Source organism: Hemiscyllium ocellatum, chromosome 3, assembly GCF_020745735.1.
Source record: "Hemiscyllium ocellatum isolate sHemOce1 chromosome 3, sHemOce1.pat.X.cur, whole genome shotgun sequence".
Lineage (NCBI taxonomy): Eukaryota > Metazoa > Chordata > Chondrichthyes > Orectolobiformes > Hemiscylliidae > Hemiscyllium > Hemiscyllium ocellatum.
Genome location: NC_083403.1, coordinates 123,004,481 through 123,021,740, shown reverse-complemented (window position 1 = coordinate 123,021,740; position 17,260 = coordinate 123,004,481). Strand labels below are relative to the sequence as shown.

The 17,260-nt window shown below is 40.4% G+C and overlaps 1 protein-coding gene across 3 annotated transcripts in view; it reads right to left on the bottom strand.

Moving 5' to 3' along the window:
• LOC132807673 (doublecortin domain-containing protein 2) overlaps positions 1 to 17,260 on the bottom strand; it is a 122,104-nt gene that overhangs the window by 33,717 nt on the left and 71,127 nt on the right. For all 3 annotated transcript variants that reach the window (XM_060821717.1, XM_060821721.1, XM_060821720.1), the window contains exon 7: positions 8,821 to 8,875. In XM_060821717.1, the coding sequence (XP_060677700.1) occupies positions 8,821 to 8,875 (55 nt within the window). The remainder of the gene's footprint in view (positions 1 to 8,820; positions 8,876 to 17,260) is intronic.

The following is a 17,260-nucleotide window of genomic DNA, read 5'->3' as shown; positions in this document are numbered from 1 at the left end:
ATGCTTTTAGTCAAATAACAATGGCAAGTTTGAATTTTTTCATCAGTTCTGTTTTGTACGTTCTGAGATTCAAAGCTTTCCATTCTTGCTATGTTTTGGGTACTTAACAGGAAGGAAAGTCTCATGAGAATATCATTTTCATGATATCAACTAATTCGGAAGAAAACAAACAATCGAATTGGACCAAAACATTTCTCTGAGTAACTCCTGTATAATTGACAATCTACAAATCTGAACCTGCTGAACCTGGGACAAAGTAAACGTAAAGGACGAGGGCAGGTGATTCAGAGACCTCTCACAGCTTTATAAATATGCCAATGACCCTGAAACAGCAACTGATGGCTTACTCTGAAAGTGAAGTTCTGCTTAATTGAGGTCTAACACAGACATGAAAATAACTGAGTAAATGTCATAATTATTACCGATTTTAAAATGTATGTCCAATCCATCACCAAGACTATCCTTTTCCAGCTCTCTAATGCCACCCATCTACAGTCCATCTCGACCCTGTCACCAGTGAATTCCCATCTGCTCCTTCACCATCTCCAAGGTCGACTCCTTTGACTGATCTGATTAAAGAACATTGCATAGCCCAAGTTGGCAGCAGTTGTGATGCTCTCTGTCCTGGTGAACCTAAAAGTGGCACTACATCATCTAATCGCCTTCCATAAGAAGCTGGTAGTGACAAAAAAATTCCAAGCTTTTTAAGCAGATCCATTCTTTGGTCAAAAATTTCTGCCAATTCTGTTACTTATTTCCATAGTACGGCTCTGCATACATAGAACATTCAACAGTGTCATTTGGGCTGACGTTGATACTTGATTCAATCTCCCCTTTAGTCCTTGCTCATCAAACACCATCAGAATGCATTGCTATTTCCTTCATTCGCATATGCTTAAGTTCTTCTTAATGCATCTGATCAATTCACTCAAATACACTCTGTGGCAGCAGTTCTATGTTTTCACCACACTTATTTTTGAATTCTTTATTTGATTTCTTACTGAATTTCTTGCCTTATTGATCACGTGTTTTCCTCTCAAGTGGAAATGCTGCCTCTATTCAATCAAACTCCATTGTAAATTTAAAGATTTCTCTGTTCAAGAGTTGGTGCTTTTCTGATAATCTAATATATATTTCCTGTATAATTTTTCTGAATCATTTTCTTGCACACTCCACAGTGCCTCGACATGTTCTGCATGATTTGGGGATCAGAAATGTACACAGTATTCTCAGCATCATCTAACAAAGTCGAGAGTGCGGTGCTGGAAAAGCGCAGCAGGTTAGGCATCATCCGAGGAACAGGCGAATCAATGTTTCAGGCAAGAGGCATTCATCATTTTTGATGAAGGTCTCTTGCCTGAAACGTCGATTCTCCTGCTCCTCAGGTGCTGCCTGGCCTGCTGTGCTTTTCCAGCACCACACTCTCTCCTATCATCCAACAAATATTTGACTCAAATTTAGCAATCAACTTTTTACCTTTCAATTCTAATCCTCTTGAAATTAACTGGAATGTTTTGTGCTTTTGTGTATGGTCTGATTAATTTTCATTTGGTTTTAGAGATCTCTCCAAATGTATCTTTGTGTGACTTGCATTTCCCTCTGTAGATTAATATCATCATAATACCAGACTGCTGTCTTCCTTTCAGTTTCAATATCCAATAGTAGACACTCGACCCCCCCTTTAACAAACCTGTTCCCCAATTATTTGCAGGCATCTCACCAACAGCCTTATCTCCAGTTCCAACTGGACATTCCTTACTCTGCAAAGGGACTCCTGATTATCCAATGAGGTATTCCTGATCTGTCAGGAACAATGGCAAAATCAAGAAATTCTACCACAAAGGATAGCACGTGATGACGCGACAGCTTGAACAGCAAGATGGCAAAGCATCAGCTTTTGTACTTTGATAGCAAGTTTGTCACCCCACAGCAGAAACAATAGACCCATTTTTGTCCATTGCATAAATCCTCCTAACCCCAGCATCTATCATGCTTATTGTAATTTATCTAACTTTATCACAGGCAGTCACTAAATCAGATGACTTAGTCCACTGATTAAGTATACAGAGTAGGTATAATTAATAAGTTTGCAGATGACACCAAAATTGGAGGTGTAGTGGACAGCGATGAAGGTTACCTCAGATTACAATGGGATCTTGATCAGATGGGCCAATGGGCTGAGAAGTGGCAGATGGAGTTTAATTCAGATAAATGCAAGGTGCTGCATTTTGGAAAAGCAAATCTTAGCAGAACTTACACAATTAATGGTAAGGTCCTTGAGAGTGTTGCTGAACAAAGACCTTGGAGTGCAGGTTCATAGCTCCTTGAAAGTAGAGTTGCAGATAGACAGGATAGTGAAGAAGGCTTTTGGTATGCTTCCCTGTATTGGTAAAAGCATTGAGTATAGGAGTTGAGAGGTCATGTTGCAGCTGTACAGGACATTGGTTAGGCCACTTTTGGAATATTGCATGCAACTCTGGTTTCCTTCCTAGCAGAAGGATGTTACGAAACTTGAAAGGATTCAGAAAAGATTTACAAGAATGTTGCCAGGATTGGAGGGTTTGAGCTACAGGGAGAGGTTGAATCGGCTGGGACTATTTTCCCTGTAGTGTCGAAGACTGAGGGGTGACCTTACAGAGGTTTATAAAATCATGAGACGCATGGACAGGATAAATAGAAGAAGTCTTTTCCCTGGGGTGGGGAAGTCAAGAACTAGAGGGCTTAAGTTTAGGGTGATAGGGGAAAGGGAGATTAGGGGAAACTTTTTCACACAGAGGGTGGTGCATGTATGGACTGAGCTGCCAGTGGAAGTGGTAGAGGCTGGTACAATTACAACATTTGAAAGGCATCTGAATGGGTCTATGAGTAGAAAGGATTTAGAGGGAAATGGGCCAAGTGCTGGCAAATGGGACTAGATTGGATTGGGATATCTGTTCGGCATGGACAAGTTGGATGAAGGGTCTGTTTCTGTGCTGCACATGTCTAGGACTCTATGACTCTAAGTACACAGAGTACCTGTGATTGTAGTCAAACCCAAACAGTTTCAGGCACCTGACTGAATAGTAAATCTTACATTTGAAAGGGACCTTAATGTAATCAGACAGTTTTTTTTCAGACATATGTCAGCAGTTTAACAGCATTCAAAAGCACTGCTTCATGTCTAGCTCAGCCATGGCTTAAGGGCGTGTGACATGTTAAATCCCTGGCAGGGTCCCAACAGCAATGATAGGTGTTGCACTGGAAGGCGATCAATGATCCTGTATTATAGCTGAGGACCTGCTAGTTTAAATAAAGCATTCAGAACTGCATTTAAAATAACAATGTTAACCAGGAAAAAAACAAATACTTTGAGTCTCATTCACTTTAAATTTGTTCAATGTAATCTATCAGTTGCATGCATGATACTGTGATCTTTTGCTATAAATTCTGTGTCTTATGATCCTGCTCCACAGCAACCTGATAAAGGACCAGCGCTCTGAAAGCTACCACTTCCAAATAAACCCTGTTGGACTATAACCTGATGTTGTGTGATTTTTAACTTTGTACACCCCAGCCCAACAACAGCACCTCCACATGATTAATTTTGTGTGGAATCCATCACCAGTTTGGCAGAAGACTTGTGAAACCTCACAAAAAGTACATTGAATATGACTAATACCAGTGTTCCACAATTTTTGTTGCTAGAATGAGGGGCACACTGTGGATATCAACTCATTACCACAACAGTAGTATAGACATGACAGCCTTCTGATGTGTTCGTTAATTTAGACTTATAAATATGTAGAGGTCTACATCACAGAAATGACCTTCAGCCATCAAGTCCAAAAATAAGTGCCTAACTTTTCTAATCCAAGGAGCAGCACCAGGCATGTGTAAAAATGAGGTGTCAACCTGGTGAAGCTACCAAACAGGACTATGTGCATGACAAATAACATAAGCAGCATGTGATAGACAGAGCTAAGTAATCCCACAGCCAACAGATCAGATCGCAGCTCTGCAGTCCTGCTACAACCAGTCATGAATGATGGTGGATAATTGAACAATTCATCCGAGGAGAAGCAGGAAGCTCAACAAATACCCTCATTTTCAATGAGGGAAGAGCCCAACACATCAGTGCCAAACATAAAGTTGAAGCCAGAAATGCCAATTGGATGACCCCCTCCAGCATGACAGATATCACTCTTAGCTGAAAATGTGTTGCTGGAAAAGCGCAGCAGGTCAGGCAGCATCCAAACAGCAGGAGAGTCGATGTTTCGGGCATGAGCCCTTCTTCAGATATCACTCTTAAGCCAGTTCAATTCACTCCGTGTGATATCAAGAAATGGTTGGAAGCACCGGTCCAGATTTCTGGCAATAGTACTGAAGACTTGTGCTCCAGAATTTGCTGCTCCCCTAGCCAAGCTGTTCCAGTGCATTTACTACACTGACATTGACAATAAGGAAGATTGTCCAAGTATGTCCTGTACACAAAAATCAGGACAAACTCAACCCAGTCAATTATTGCCCCATGAATCGAATTTTGATCATCAGTGAAGTGATGGAAGGTGTCATCAACAGTGATATCAAGCAGCATCAGCTCAGCAATAACTTGCTCAGTGATGCCCAGTTTGGGTTCCAACAGGGCCACTCAGCTCATGACCTCATTACAAACATAAACAAAAGAGCTGAATTCCAGAGGTGAGGTGAGGGTGACAGCCCTTCAGCCCTTCACACCAAGGCTGCATTCAACTGAGTGTGGTATCAAAGTACCCTAGCAAAACTGGAATCAATGGGCGTCAGGAGGCAAACTTTCTGCTGGCTGAAGTCATACTGGGCAGACAGGAAGATGGTTGTGATTGTTGGAGGTCAGTCATCTCAGCTCTAGGACACCTCCGCAGGAATTCCTTAGAATAGTGTCCTCGGCCCAACTACCTTTAGCTGCTTCATCAACGACCTTCCCTCGTAAGGCCAGAAGTAGGAATATTCGCTGATGATTGCACAATGTTCAGCGCCAAATGTATATCTTCAGACACTGAAGGCGTCATGTTCAAATACAACATGGAAAATGCCCAGATTTGAGCTGACAAGTGGCAAGTAACTTTCTCACCACTCAAATGCGAGGCAGTGGCCATTTCCAATAAGAGACAATCGAAACATTGTCTCTTGACATTCAATGCATTACCATCACAGAATCTTCCACTATCAATATCCTATGGGTTACCGTTGACCAGAAACTTAATTGGATTCGCTACATAAACACAGTGGTTACAAGAGCGGGTCAGAGGCTACTGAGGTGAATTACACACCTCCTGACTCCCAAAGCCTGTTCATCATTGACAAAGCTCAAGTTGAGTGTAATAGAATATTCCCCACTTACTTGCATTGGCAACAACATTCAAGAAGCTTGGAACCATCCAGCCCATTTGGTTGGCACCATACCCACAAGCACCCACTCTGTCTACCACTGACACTCAGTTGCAGCAGTGTGTACAATCTACAAGATGCACTGCGGAAGTTCATGAAAGATTCTTAGATAGCAACTTCTAAACCAATGGCCACTTCCATCTCAAAGGGTAAGGGCAGAAAATACATGGGAACATCACCATCTGCACATTCCCCTCCAAGCTACTCACCATCTTGACTTGGAAATATATTGCTGTTTCTTTACCATCGCTTGTCACAATCTTGGAATTCCCTTCCCAAGGGCATTGTTGGTCAACCCACAGCATGGTGACTGCAGCAGTTCAAGAAGGAAAGACCTTCCCAAGGACAACCTAGCTTCAGGCACCACAAGTAAATGAAGAATATATCTGTTTATTGAGATAGTAGCCTTTTTGTGTTTTCTTACAGAACAGCTTTCTGTATAACAAGTTATTTTCTATTCATTGCTGATTTACATGATGTTGGGAAGAGAGCATGGTTTACCAATGATTCTACTAATCTGTCAAGTTTCTGATCCCCATATTAAAAAAAAGCAATAGAGGCCAAGGAGAAAGTGCAGAGAACATATACAAAGTTGTTGCCAGAACTAAAAGCACACAGTTTTCAGTAAAGGCTGAAGAGACCATGACTTATTCTTCAGAAAATTGAACCCCAAGAGTTAACTTGGTAGAGGTCTTCAAAGTTGATTGTGAGTTTGAAAGAGTAGTCATTAGAAAAGATTTTTTTTCACTTGAGGAAATTCAAATAAAAAGCCAAATTAGTAATTGATTGATCTATCAGCTATGCGGGAGAAATTTCTTTGTTTGGAAAGACCATGAAACTTGTTTCCACAAGGGGTGGTTGAGACAAATAGCACTGATATGTTTAAGGCAAGTTTAGATATATGCATGAGATATAAAGAAATAGATGAGAGCGTTGCGAGAGTCGGAGTAATTGGGAGGAGGTTTATCTGGAGTAAAAGCACTAGCACAAACCTCTTGAGTAGAGTGACCTTTATCTGTACAGGAAAGGTTTATAGGCAGAATTTGATCAGGTCAACAGCACATTGCCCACTTATCAGAGAACCAGCAGGGAGCCCCTGGGTGAAGCCCAGTGGAATCTACTCATTATTGGTTCTTCCCACTGTTGAGATCTGTGGTGGCAGAAGATTGGCTGGCAGCTCCTGTTGGGCCAATCAAGCAGAGGCCAGCATGTTGCCAGACCATCTGTGGCAGAGGGAGCACTGACTGTTGGCAACACTGTACCAATAAGAGAACCAGGATCATCACAGGATACCAGGCTGAAGGTGACAAGGCCAAATGTGCATCACTGCCCAGAGCAGCCAGGACAGGTCAGAGGGAAAGGTGCAGGAGCGAGGGTCACTTTCAGCGGTCACATCTCTGCCTGTTAGACAGGGACCTCATTCCTGCAGCCCACCAAGGACGCAGTCTCAAACCTGACAGCAGCCTTCCAAGGACATATATAAGCTTGCATCCTCCTGTTATTCCCAGTGACCTCATTTAATTGTGGACTCAAGGAAAAGGAAGCCAATTGGGCCATTGTTAAACCTCAATGATATCCTGCCATCAGGGGCCAGGAATCCCACATCAGCCTCTTCTGCCCTCCACCTCAATCAGGAAAAGGTTTGCAACCAGTGGGAGAATGACACGGCCTCTACTAAGATGGAATGGGCCCAGACACTATGCTTCCGATTGTGATTGGTTAGAATAAGTCCAACTCTATGTTTCTCTGTATAATTTAACATAAATATTCAACAATGGGAGCAAAATGTAGGCAGAACTTTACATTCCCCATCTGATTGGCTTGCAGTTAGGCAGGGTGTCCATGAAATTCCTCAATTGGCCTTGTCACTGGACTCTTGCCCACCCCAACCTTTGGCAATGAAGCCTAGGCCAACCTGCCCACTCTTGCCACCATTAACTTCTTAAGTGACCCATTCAACGCCATGTCTAGTGGTTGCTTCCAACTTAGTCTCAATTTTCAATCCAGTGGGAAGAATTCAGAGGCAAGGTAGGAGGCTTAGAAAGTGATCCTGCTCAGGCCTTGCATGGGAGGGAGGACTGGGCCATGTGGAACAACAGCTTCTTTCAAGATCAGCCCCTTGTTCTCCATCATCCAGTCTCATCCACTACACTTTCTGTTGCTGCTGGGACTGGAAAGCTGCCAACTAATCTGATTGGCTGGCAGCTCTCTGGAGGTGAGATTTCTCTTCCTTCCACTCTGAGTGAGAGGCAAAAGTTTAATTTCTGGTCAACTGGAACATTAAAGACAGCAAGGCAGCTACCATCAACTCTTCAGATGGCAGGAAGATAAAGACAAAAGCCTAAATTTCCCTGGCCTTTTGACCTTGTGCAATAAAGTGAACAATATCAGGTCAGCCATTCATTGTACACTGCCTTACATTGATTTCTATAAAAGTCAATACAAAAGACATAGGGAGTGATGGATTTGACATTGCTCATTTTACACTGTCACCCAAACAGAAAATTGTCACCAGTTTGCTTTCATCTAGAGTTCACAGAATCTAGAAATAGTTTTCATACACAAATTGGCATTGATTCTGTCCAATATGCTATCAGGAAGTTGACTTCTGGCAGGAATAGGCTAGCCAAGATGACTTGGGAAGCTGAGACTTCCAAAGACCATGCAGACGGCTCTGAAGGTATACCAAGAATGCGTACAAATACTGAACATAAAATGTGATGACAGGTATTTGATTGTTTTATGAGTGAATTGAACAATTACTCCCTGTCAGATGCCATGCAAGATCGGCATTCAAAAAAATAGCAAAATAAAGGCAGTCAGTACTGTACATTTTCCATGTTTCCCATTCAGACTGATTAACATCTTTTCACATTTTATTCAGAGCTAGCTTAAGGAAGCTTCAGATTAGAGCATATTTCATCTATTTATCACACTCTTCAGCCAGACTACTTTGATAATACATAATTAGAGAGGTCAATTCAGAACACACATTTATTTTACTTCCCCAACTTTAAATATCATTTTAAACATATGCAAACCAACCCAACTTCAATACTCAAGTAGCAATACATTAGTCAGTTATACAATTTAAAATATCACATGAAATAATATTGTAGACTGCCTGTGTTAAAAATTTTGCACTGTTTCAAAAACACTAGTTTTCCACTTTAGACACGACCAACATCTTGCCAATGTCTGATAGAGTTTTTATTTTAAATGGCAGAGAACCTGTTCTTCATAATAGTGACATATTTGAAGGATGTATGATTATGTTAACTCTTCTAACCTATCTCACTTTCAATCACTATAGGGATGATAGAGATTTATATGACTGAGTTATTGCAGCTGCTTCTAGCCTAACAGAATAATGAATTCAATCATAAAAGACCTAAGGAAATAAAAGTAAAACCATACCCTTCCTCTGACTTTTCGGCCTCTTCGGATTGGAGGAAGCAGATCGGAGTGTAATCTGTAACAAAATGTACACATGTCTATAATCAGCATCATAAACCTGTGGTTGGCTCAACACCTATTGTCTTACCACTTATTTCATTCTCATGTTCAGCAAACTAACTGATTTATTAATCTGTAAAGCATTTCAAGTTCTTCGCCTTTGCTCTATAACATTCTGAAAGTCATTAAATTTGATAAATATCAAACAAGCAACATATAAATGTCACAGTGGTCAAAATAAATGGAAGTACAAAATGATAGTTTTACATAACCAGCAGTAAAATGCTTTTCAAGAACGTATGACCCTTATCAGTAGTAAAATTATAAAATAAATTAACAAGGTCTTGCCTGGGAGAGGGCTCAAATGAAAATTCCATTTAAACAAATCAAACAAAGAGAGGAGGAATCACAGTGAACTGGTATAAAGTTTTCTCATATACTGTGCAGTAGTTTGCAGAGTTTCTACAGGGAAATATTTCACTTCAATCGATCTCTCAATCACCTCTCCCACAAAGATTTTTGCTCGGTTTCTTTTTCTTCATTTGTGAAGCACATCATAAGCATTTTCTCAGTCAAAAATGCCACAACAAAAATGCTGTGTTGTGTTGGGTTGTGTTGTAAACTTTGCCTCTAACAGGATGATTGGCCTGATGTGGCAATGCTTATGTTATCTCCTGTTGCTGTGGAGATTGTGCTATTGAAAAATCCAACAGAAAATGATTAGGATCATGTACAAAAACCACATTCCTCAGGGACATAGGTTTCTGAACTAGGATTAAACTATTCATTTACAATGGAGGAATATGCTTCCAGTAGCATGTCATGCACCAAGTGATTTTGGAATATGGAGATCTAAATAAGGTATGAGACCTTTAAACCCTTCGCTCAAATGCTATAATATAGTAATGATATCTTGAACATATCCTCATTGTATAATGACAAACAAACTGAGACAAAACACAACATCCCTCTTTTTCCAAAGAAACAAGATATCTCAAACTGTGATACAATTGCAAATAGGTACGTGTGGTCAATTCAACAGTCCTGCAAGACCAGCATTTCAAACTTCAATGGAACACTTCGGAAGTTTGACAACTAGCCTGATCTGGTCTTTATGTACTTATCTGGGGAGATCGATATTGTTGTTGGCTAGACTTGCTTGACAATTTGCTTGTCGTATTGCTGGTTGTTGTCACTCAATGAAATCATCATACAATACCATACAATCATCATGCTCAGAGTGATCTTCTTCACTCTCTACATGATTGGTGTCCAATCCATTGTTCAGGGCTGGCTTCTAGTCTTTCAAAATGTAGCACCATGATCAGTAATGACTTCATATGATCAGGGCTAGTTGCACTCTTTGAAACATTTAGTTTATCCAAGCATTTGTCTTTGTATTTATCAATCTCACTCTCTGTGCATGCATAACTTTTATAGTTCTCTATTTGCTCCTTCGTCAGGTATCTCTTTCCTTCCCCTTTGTCTTTAAAGAAAAATATCCTGTGTCAGTGTTTTGATAATTAGTTGCTGGATAAGGTCATTCACATTTGCCTTCCAATTATAAGTTGTGCTGTGGATACTGATACATTCATCAACAGTGGTGCATGAAAAGACTACAATTCAATATGAATATCTTGTTTTGCTGCTCGACATTTAAAGGTCATTAATTTGATGGTACACACAATACATTCTGTTTGACTATTGGAGCATGGATATTGGGATGACAATGTAAAATGGGCAATTTCCCATTTCCCACATGTCTTGAAATGGTTTGTGAATGACCTGAGGTCTGTTATCAAACACCAACTGTTCCAGGATACCAAATAAATTGAAAGTAGCTCTCAGTGTCAAAGACAGTTACACACATACTTGTTGTGTTGTTAAGTCACTAAACATTGACAAAATGAGAAAAACAAGCAATCTTGCTTGTGCTCTGTGAATAGGTAGTTTGCTGCTTTCTTCCAGGGAGATGGATGGAACATCATGTAAAGGCAGAGGCTCCCTCTGCAGCTGGAACTGATATATTTGCCATGCTTCATATGCATTTGTGAATGATTGAATATCCTAATTCATCCCTGGCTAGTACACAGATTCATATGCTAACTGCTTTGTTTGCTCAATATCCATCTAATGTAACACAGACATGGTATCTTGGTATAATATTTTTAGTAGTAGGACTTGCTCTTGAGAACGGCTCGATCTGATATTCCACATTCATCCTAGTATGACCAAAATGAGTCATTATTGTCAGGTACCTCATTCATGTTTTCACGCCTTCCCTTGATAATGACCTTTTGCAAAACTTCCGCATCTCTGACAAGTGCCAATTGAGACTGGCCAAAGTGTAACTGATCAACCTTGATAATACCTTCAACGCTGTGCCAAGAAAGAAGTTTGATTCCAGCCTTGGGTGACTGTCTCGAAGGAATCTGCACATTCTCGCTTAGTCTGTGTGGGTTTCTGCAGGGTGCTCCCATTTCCTCCCACAGTTGAAACGCATCCAGGTTAGGTGAATTGGCCATGTTAAACATTGTTGTGGTTCTGCTCGCCGAGCTGGAAGTTTTTGCTGCAAACGTTTCGTTCCCAGGCTAGGGAACATCAGTGCTGTTGGAGCCTCGTGTGAAGCGCTGCTTTGATGTTTCTTCCGGTATTTATAGTGGTTTGTTCTTGCCGCTTCCGGGTGTCAGTTTCAGCTGCAGTGATTTGTATGTGGGGTCCAGGTCGATGTGTCTGTTGATGGATGTTCTTGCCGTTTCCGGGTGTCAGTTTCAGCTGTAGTGGTTTGTATATGGTGTCCAGGTCAATGTGTCTGTTGATGGAGTTTGGGGATGAATGCCATGCTTCTAGGAATTCTCTGGCTGTTCTCTGTCTGGCTTGTCCTATGATAGTGGTGTTTTCCCAGTCAAATTCATGTTGCTGGTTGTCTGAGTGTATGGCTACTAGAGATAGCTGGTCGTGTCGTTTTGTGGCTAGCTGATGTTCATGGATGCGGATTGGTAGCTGTTTTCCTGTTTGTCCTATATAGTGTTTTGTGCAGTCCTTGCATGGTATTTTGTAAACTACGTTAGTTTGGCTCATGCTGGGTATAACAGACACATCGACCTGGACCCCACATACAAATCACTGCAGCTGAAACTGACACCCGGAAGCGGCAAGAACAAACCACTATAAATACCGGAAGAAACATCAAAGCAGCGCTTCACACGAGGCTCCAACAGCACTGATGATGTTCCCTAGCCAGGGAATGAAACGTTTGCAGCAAAAACTTCCAGCTCGGCGAGCAGAACCACAACAACGGATACCCGAGCTACAAATCTTCAATCAGATTTTAAATGTTAAACATTATGCTGTAGTGTCCTGGATTGTGCAGGCTAGGTGGATTAGCCATGGTAAATGAAGGTTATGGGGATAGGTAGAGGATGCTGTCCAGAGACGCGGTGCAGACTTGATGGGCAGAATGGCCACAATCTGCAATATAGGGATTCTGGTCAGAGTATTGAGTACAGAAGTTGGGAGGTCATGTTGCAGCTGTACTGGACATTGATTAGGCCACTGTTGGAATATTGCGTGCAATTCTGGTCTCCTTCCTATCAGAAAGATGTTGTGAAACTTGAAAGGGTTCAGAAACGATTTACAAGAATGTTGCCAGAGTTGGAGGATCTGAGCTACAGGGAGAGGCTGAACAGGCTGGGGCAGTTTTCTCTGGAGCGTTGGAGATTATGGGGTGACCTTATAGAGGTTTATAAAATTATAAGGGGCATGGATAGGATAAATAGGCAAAGTCTTTTCCCTGGGGTCGGGGAGTCCAGAACTAGAGGGCATAGGTTTAGGGTGAGAAGGGAAAGATATAAAAGAGACCTAAGGGGCAACCTTTTCACACAGAGGGTGGCACGTGTATGGAATGAGCTCCAGAGGATGTGGTGGAGGTTGGTACAATTGCAACACCTAAGAGGCATTTAGATAGGTATATGGTTAGGAGGGGTTTGGAGGGATATGGGCCAGGTGCTGGCAAGTGGGACTAGATTGGGTTGGGATATCTGGTCGGCATGGATGGGTTGGACCGAAGGGTCTGTTTCCATGCTGTACATCTCTATGACTCTATGATTCTAACTTCACAGTTAAGAGCATCAGCGTGTATACCAAAAAGAACCTCTCCGTCCTTCTGATCATCAACTCGGTGTGTCAAGCATAACTTCATAGTCATTTCCTTGGAAACGGCTGACGAATTTATTTCTGCCACAGTGAATGTGATTTGAATCTCATGAGTTATTGTTATCATACAGAGACCTGTGCATGTTGTTACTCCTGTCATTACTGGACCATTTGGTTTCTACCAGGCAAAGGATTTTGAAGGCAAAATGAGCCTGAGTATTGACACTGCAGGATTATTGACCTGTCATGTGCTGTGAGATGGTCTCTCAGTCTGTACCCTGGAACATCACTTCCTAAGATAAAAGTCTTTCAGGATGTATAGTGATAATCTACTCACACTAACCCACTTGCCAATTTCAGTTCCTACTGCATTTTATACAGTTACAGAATCATACGGCTCAGAAACAGACCCTACAGTCCAACTCATCCATGCCAATCAGACATCCCAATTTCACCTAGTTCCATTTGCCTGCTGTTGTGGTTCTGTTCGCCGAGCTGGAAGTTTTTGCTGCAAACGTTTCGTTCCCTGGCTAGGGAACATCATCAGTGCTATTGGAGCCTCCTGTGAAGCGCTGCTTTGATGTTTCTTCCGGTATTTATAGTGGTTTGTTCTTGCCGCTTCCGGGTGTCAGTTTCAGCTGTAGTGGTTTGTATATGGGGTCCAGGTCCATGTGTCTGTTAATGGAGTTTGTGGATGAATGCCATGCCTCTAGGAATTCCCTGGCTGTTCTCTGTCTGGCTTGTCCTATGATGATAGTGTTTTCCCAGTCAAATTCATGTTCCTGGTTAGACTTTATCCATTTGCCTGCATTTGGTCCTTATCCCTCTGAACCCTTCCTATTCATATACCCATCCAGGTGCCTTTTAAATGTCGCAATTGTACCCTTCTCCACCATTTCCTCTGGCAGTTCATTCCATATACACACCACCATCTGCACGAAAAGGTTACCCCTCAGGGGTATCGAAGCAAAATCAGGCCACTCAGCTGAATCAGTCTGCTCTACCATTCAACAAGATCATGGCTGATCTGGTCATCCTCAAATCTACTTTCCTGCCTTTTCCCTATTATCCTTTATTGCCCTACTGATTGAAAATATGCCACACATCAACATACTTCATCAAGTAAAGCTGGACAGGTTTTGGATTGCTTTAAAAAAAATCCACATTTATCACCAATATTTTAGGTGCACCTTTCTGACTGTAGTAACAGCGTTGGCTGCACGCAAAGCATGCAACTGTTGTTGGCTTATTGTTCTGGCTTGCATCCATGCTCCAGGAACGTGTCAATAATATGGCTTTTTCACTTGCTGAAAAATCCTTCCTGAGGTACTTAAATAGGTGATGACTAATTCAATAAGCTTCCCTCAAATTCATGTCCTTTGCAGTAGCACCTTCTGACAAATAGTGAAAGCTTGTGATTGTATGACATCAATTGGAGACTGTTAACCCGGAAGGTAAATTTTGTTTTGGGCACGTCGTCCAGAACCTTCCAGATATTTACTGCATCTTTCTGATGGTCCATGATAAGTAAAATATGTTAATTCCGTGAAACCCCTCTTTACCAATAGACAGCAGGATTTTCAGAACTCTTTTCTTAGAATCATTTGTCTTTGGTCTGTAAAAGAGAATTCCATGCATTGTATTGTTGAACAGTTGCAATAAAGCATGTGTGTCAATGGGTGGCCAATTCATAACAAGAGTTCTGTCAGCCTTGATTCCACCAAATGACATTTGCACTGTTCCAGGTTAAGCTGTGTGCCGATGACTTTGTGTAATTGTAAATTAATCCTGTTCTTTCACTGCCCTTGGTCCCTTTAAAATTGCTGCTGATTAGTTTTGGTCTCTTTAAAACTGCTGCTCCCTTGACTTTGGCCCTTTAAAAGCTGTTTTTGGAACTGCAGTATACAAATAGTGGTTTTCTGCCTGAAGGTAGTAATTGCATTGGAAAAGGAGTGATGACAATTTTTTTTTAAATTATACTTGGAGAAGTTGTAGAAGCAACCAACATCTAGGCACAGGTCAGCATTCTTACTGTAGAAAACCACTTTCATAGGGTTTAAAACTACTTTTTTTTCAGGAGTGCTTGGAGATGTGCTTTCAAGCCATTTTTAAATAACAGATTTTTCAGGGTTTTTTTAAATAAAGAGAGAGTGAAGGAGATTGAATACCCACTCTTCAGTATATGCCGTTAGCCTCCGGTTTTGGCCATATTTGTAACTTAAGCTTTTTTTTAAGTAAAGCATTTAATGAAATTTCTTTCCTCTTAAAAAGATTTATATTCTAATTGAAAGGAAATAAGCTTGTTTATCTTGCTGCTCAATGCTTTACCAACAGGTCTAATACAGATATTTGGACTCAAACTGATGATGCTGAAGGATGAGAAACTGTCGCTGTCCTATTTCTCCCCTGTGCAAGTTTGTTATCCAGCTGATCTACAATTAGTTTTCCAAATATCTACCAGCAAGCTGTGGGGTCTTTGTTTTATACAACTATCACTGCTAACTATTTGAGAGTTTGCCTGCAACAGGGTGTTTTACTTAATGTAGCATTGCTTATGTTATTCTCCATAATGTAAAAGATTGGGAGTGGATATTCTGATTTTCAAAAGTTTAACAGGCATTACAATTATCATTTACAAATATTATATTCCTCAGCCATATAAGTGTCTTGAGCTCATTTTAAGCTATTAGTTTATAATAGAAGAGCATGCTTCCGGTCCAGTGTCAAACTGTGATAAGGTGGCATATGAAGCATTAATGCTCTCATATCACATGTAGCAATATAGCAATGATACCATTGTCATGCCACTTAAAGGTTTACTGACATAATGATTGTGAGGGAGAACACAACATGCAACTACCATAATAGCTGCAAATTTTCATCGATTACCCATAAGGACTGTTTAGCTGAATAATAAGGTGCATCACCACATTTTTCACACAAGTAAACATGGGTAATAAACTCTTGCCTTGTCAGAAATCCCATACATTAAGTTCTGAACCGAAACCAACATGTTCATTCTGAAAGATGAGAAACTTAACAAACAATCCAGGTCTTTTTAATATATAATTTCAGTAACATCACACTAGAAACTTTTGCTATAAATTTTGTGTCTTATGATCTTATACTCCAACCACCTGATGAAGGAACAGTGCTCCAAAAGCTAGTACTTCCAAATAAACCTGTTGGACTATAAACTGGTGTTATATGGTTTTTAAACTTTATATTTTAAGAAACTGGATCTGTAAAGGAGCTTGATATAGCATCTATAATAATTCTAAAACTGGTTTATAATTACTGGGGATTCGGAAATATTTATCTGAAAATTTTTCCATTTGAATCATATGGTGAGGTTTTAAATCATTCAAACCTTACACAATTATTCAGAATTAAAATCTAAACTAAATATCACTCATGTGCAGCAATCAGAGAAAAACTGTCTTTGTCTTTGTCCACTTGCTAACACAAAAACTCAAACACAGTCACTTTTGCTTCATTACATTGCTCTGAGTTCCCAAGTCGAATCAAGCCACAGATATATAAAGGCAGTGTACTAGCAGTGATGCTTTCATATCTTAATCGCATATTTCTTTCACAGATGATTCACTTCTAGATTTTAATGAATGGTGCAATTGAACTCTTAACCGATCATTAACTTTGGCAAATTACCACATCACTGGGCAGTGTAATTGTCATTCGCATTCAGAGGACAAAAATCAATAGTTAATTTTGCACAAGAAAGGGTGAACTGATTTTTGCCCCACATGAACGAGCTTTCTTCCTACATATGGGATGAAAAAGAATTTAGTTTAAACAGAATTTGCTGTTATTCAATTCAACATTAATAATTTATATTGAGCACACACAAAACACAAAAATGAATCTGTGCTTACAATTACATGACTTCCTACAAAAATGTTAAACTTCTGATTTTTATTCTGTATTTGCCAACACTAATTATAACTACTAAATGATCCAACAATTGGACAGAAATACATATAACTACAAATTTGATATCATGCACATAAAATGAACTTACACTTTACATAAATACAGATAGTGGAATTGAATTCTCATGCGATTGCAAAACTAATTATATTGAATTATCACATAATTGGTGAGTAAAGTTATCATTCAGACTCATGGGACTGAATTAACCATCAACAGTTGAGAACTTTTGGCCACTTATGTCATTTGGTTCACGTAACCTATAAATACTTTGGACTCTCATTTTTGGAGCTCCATC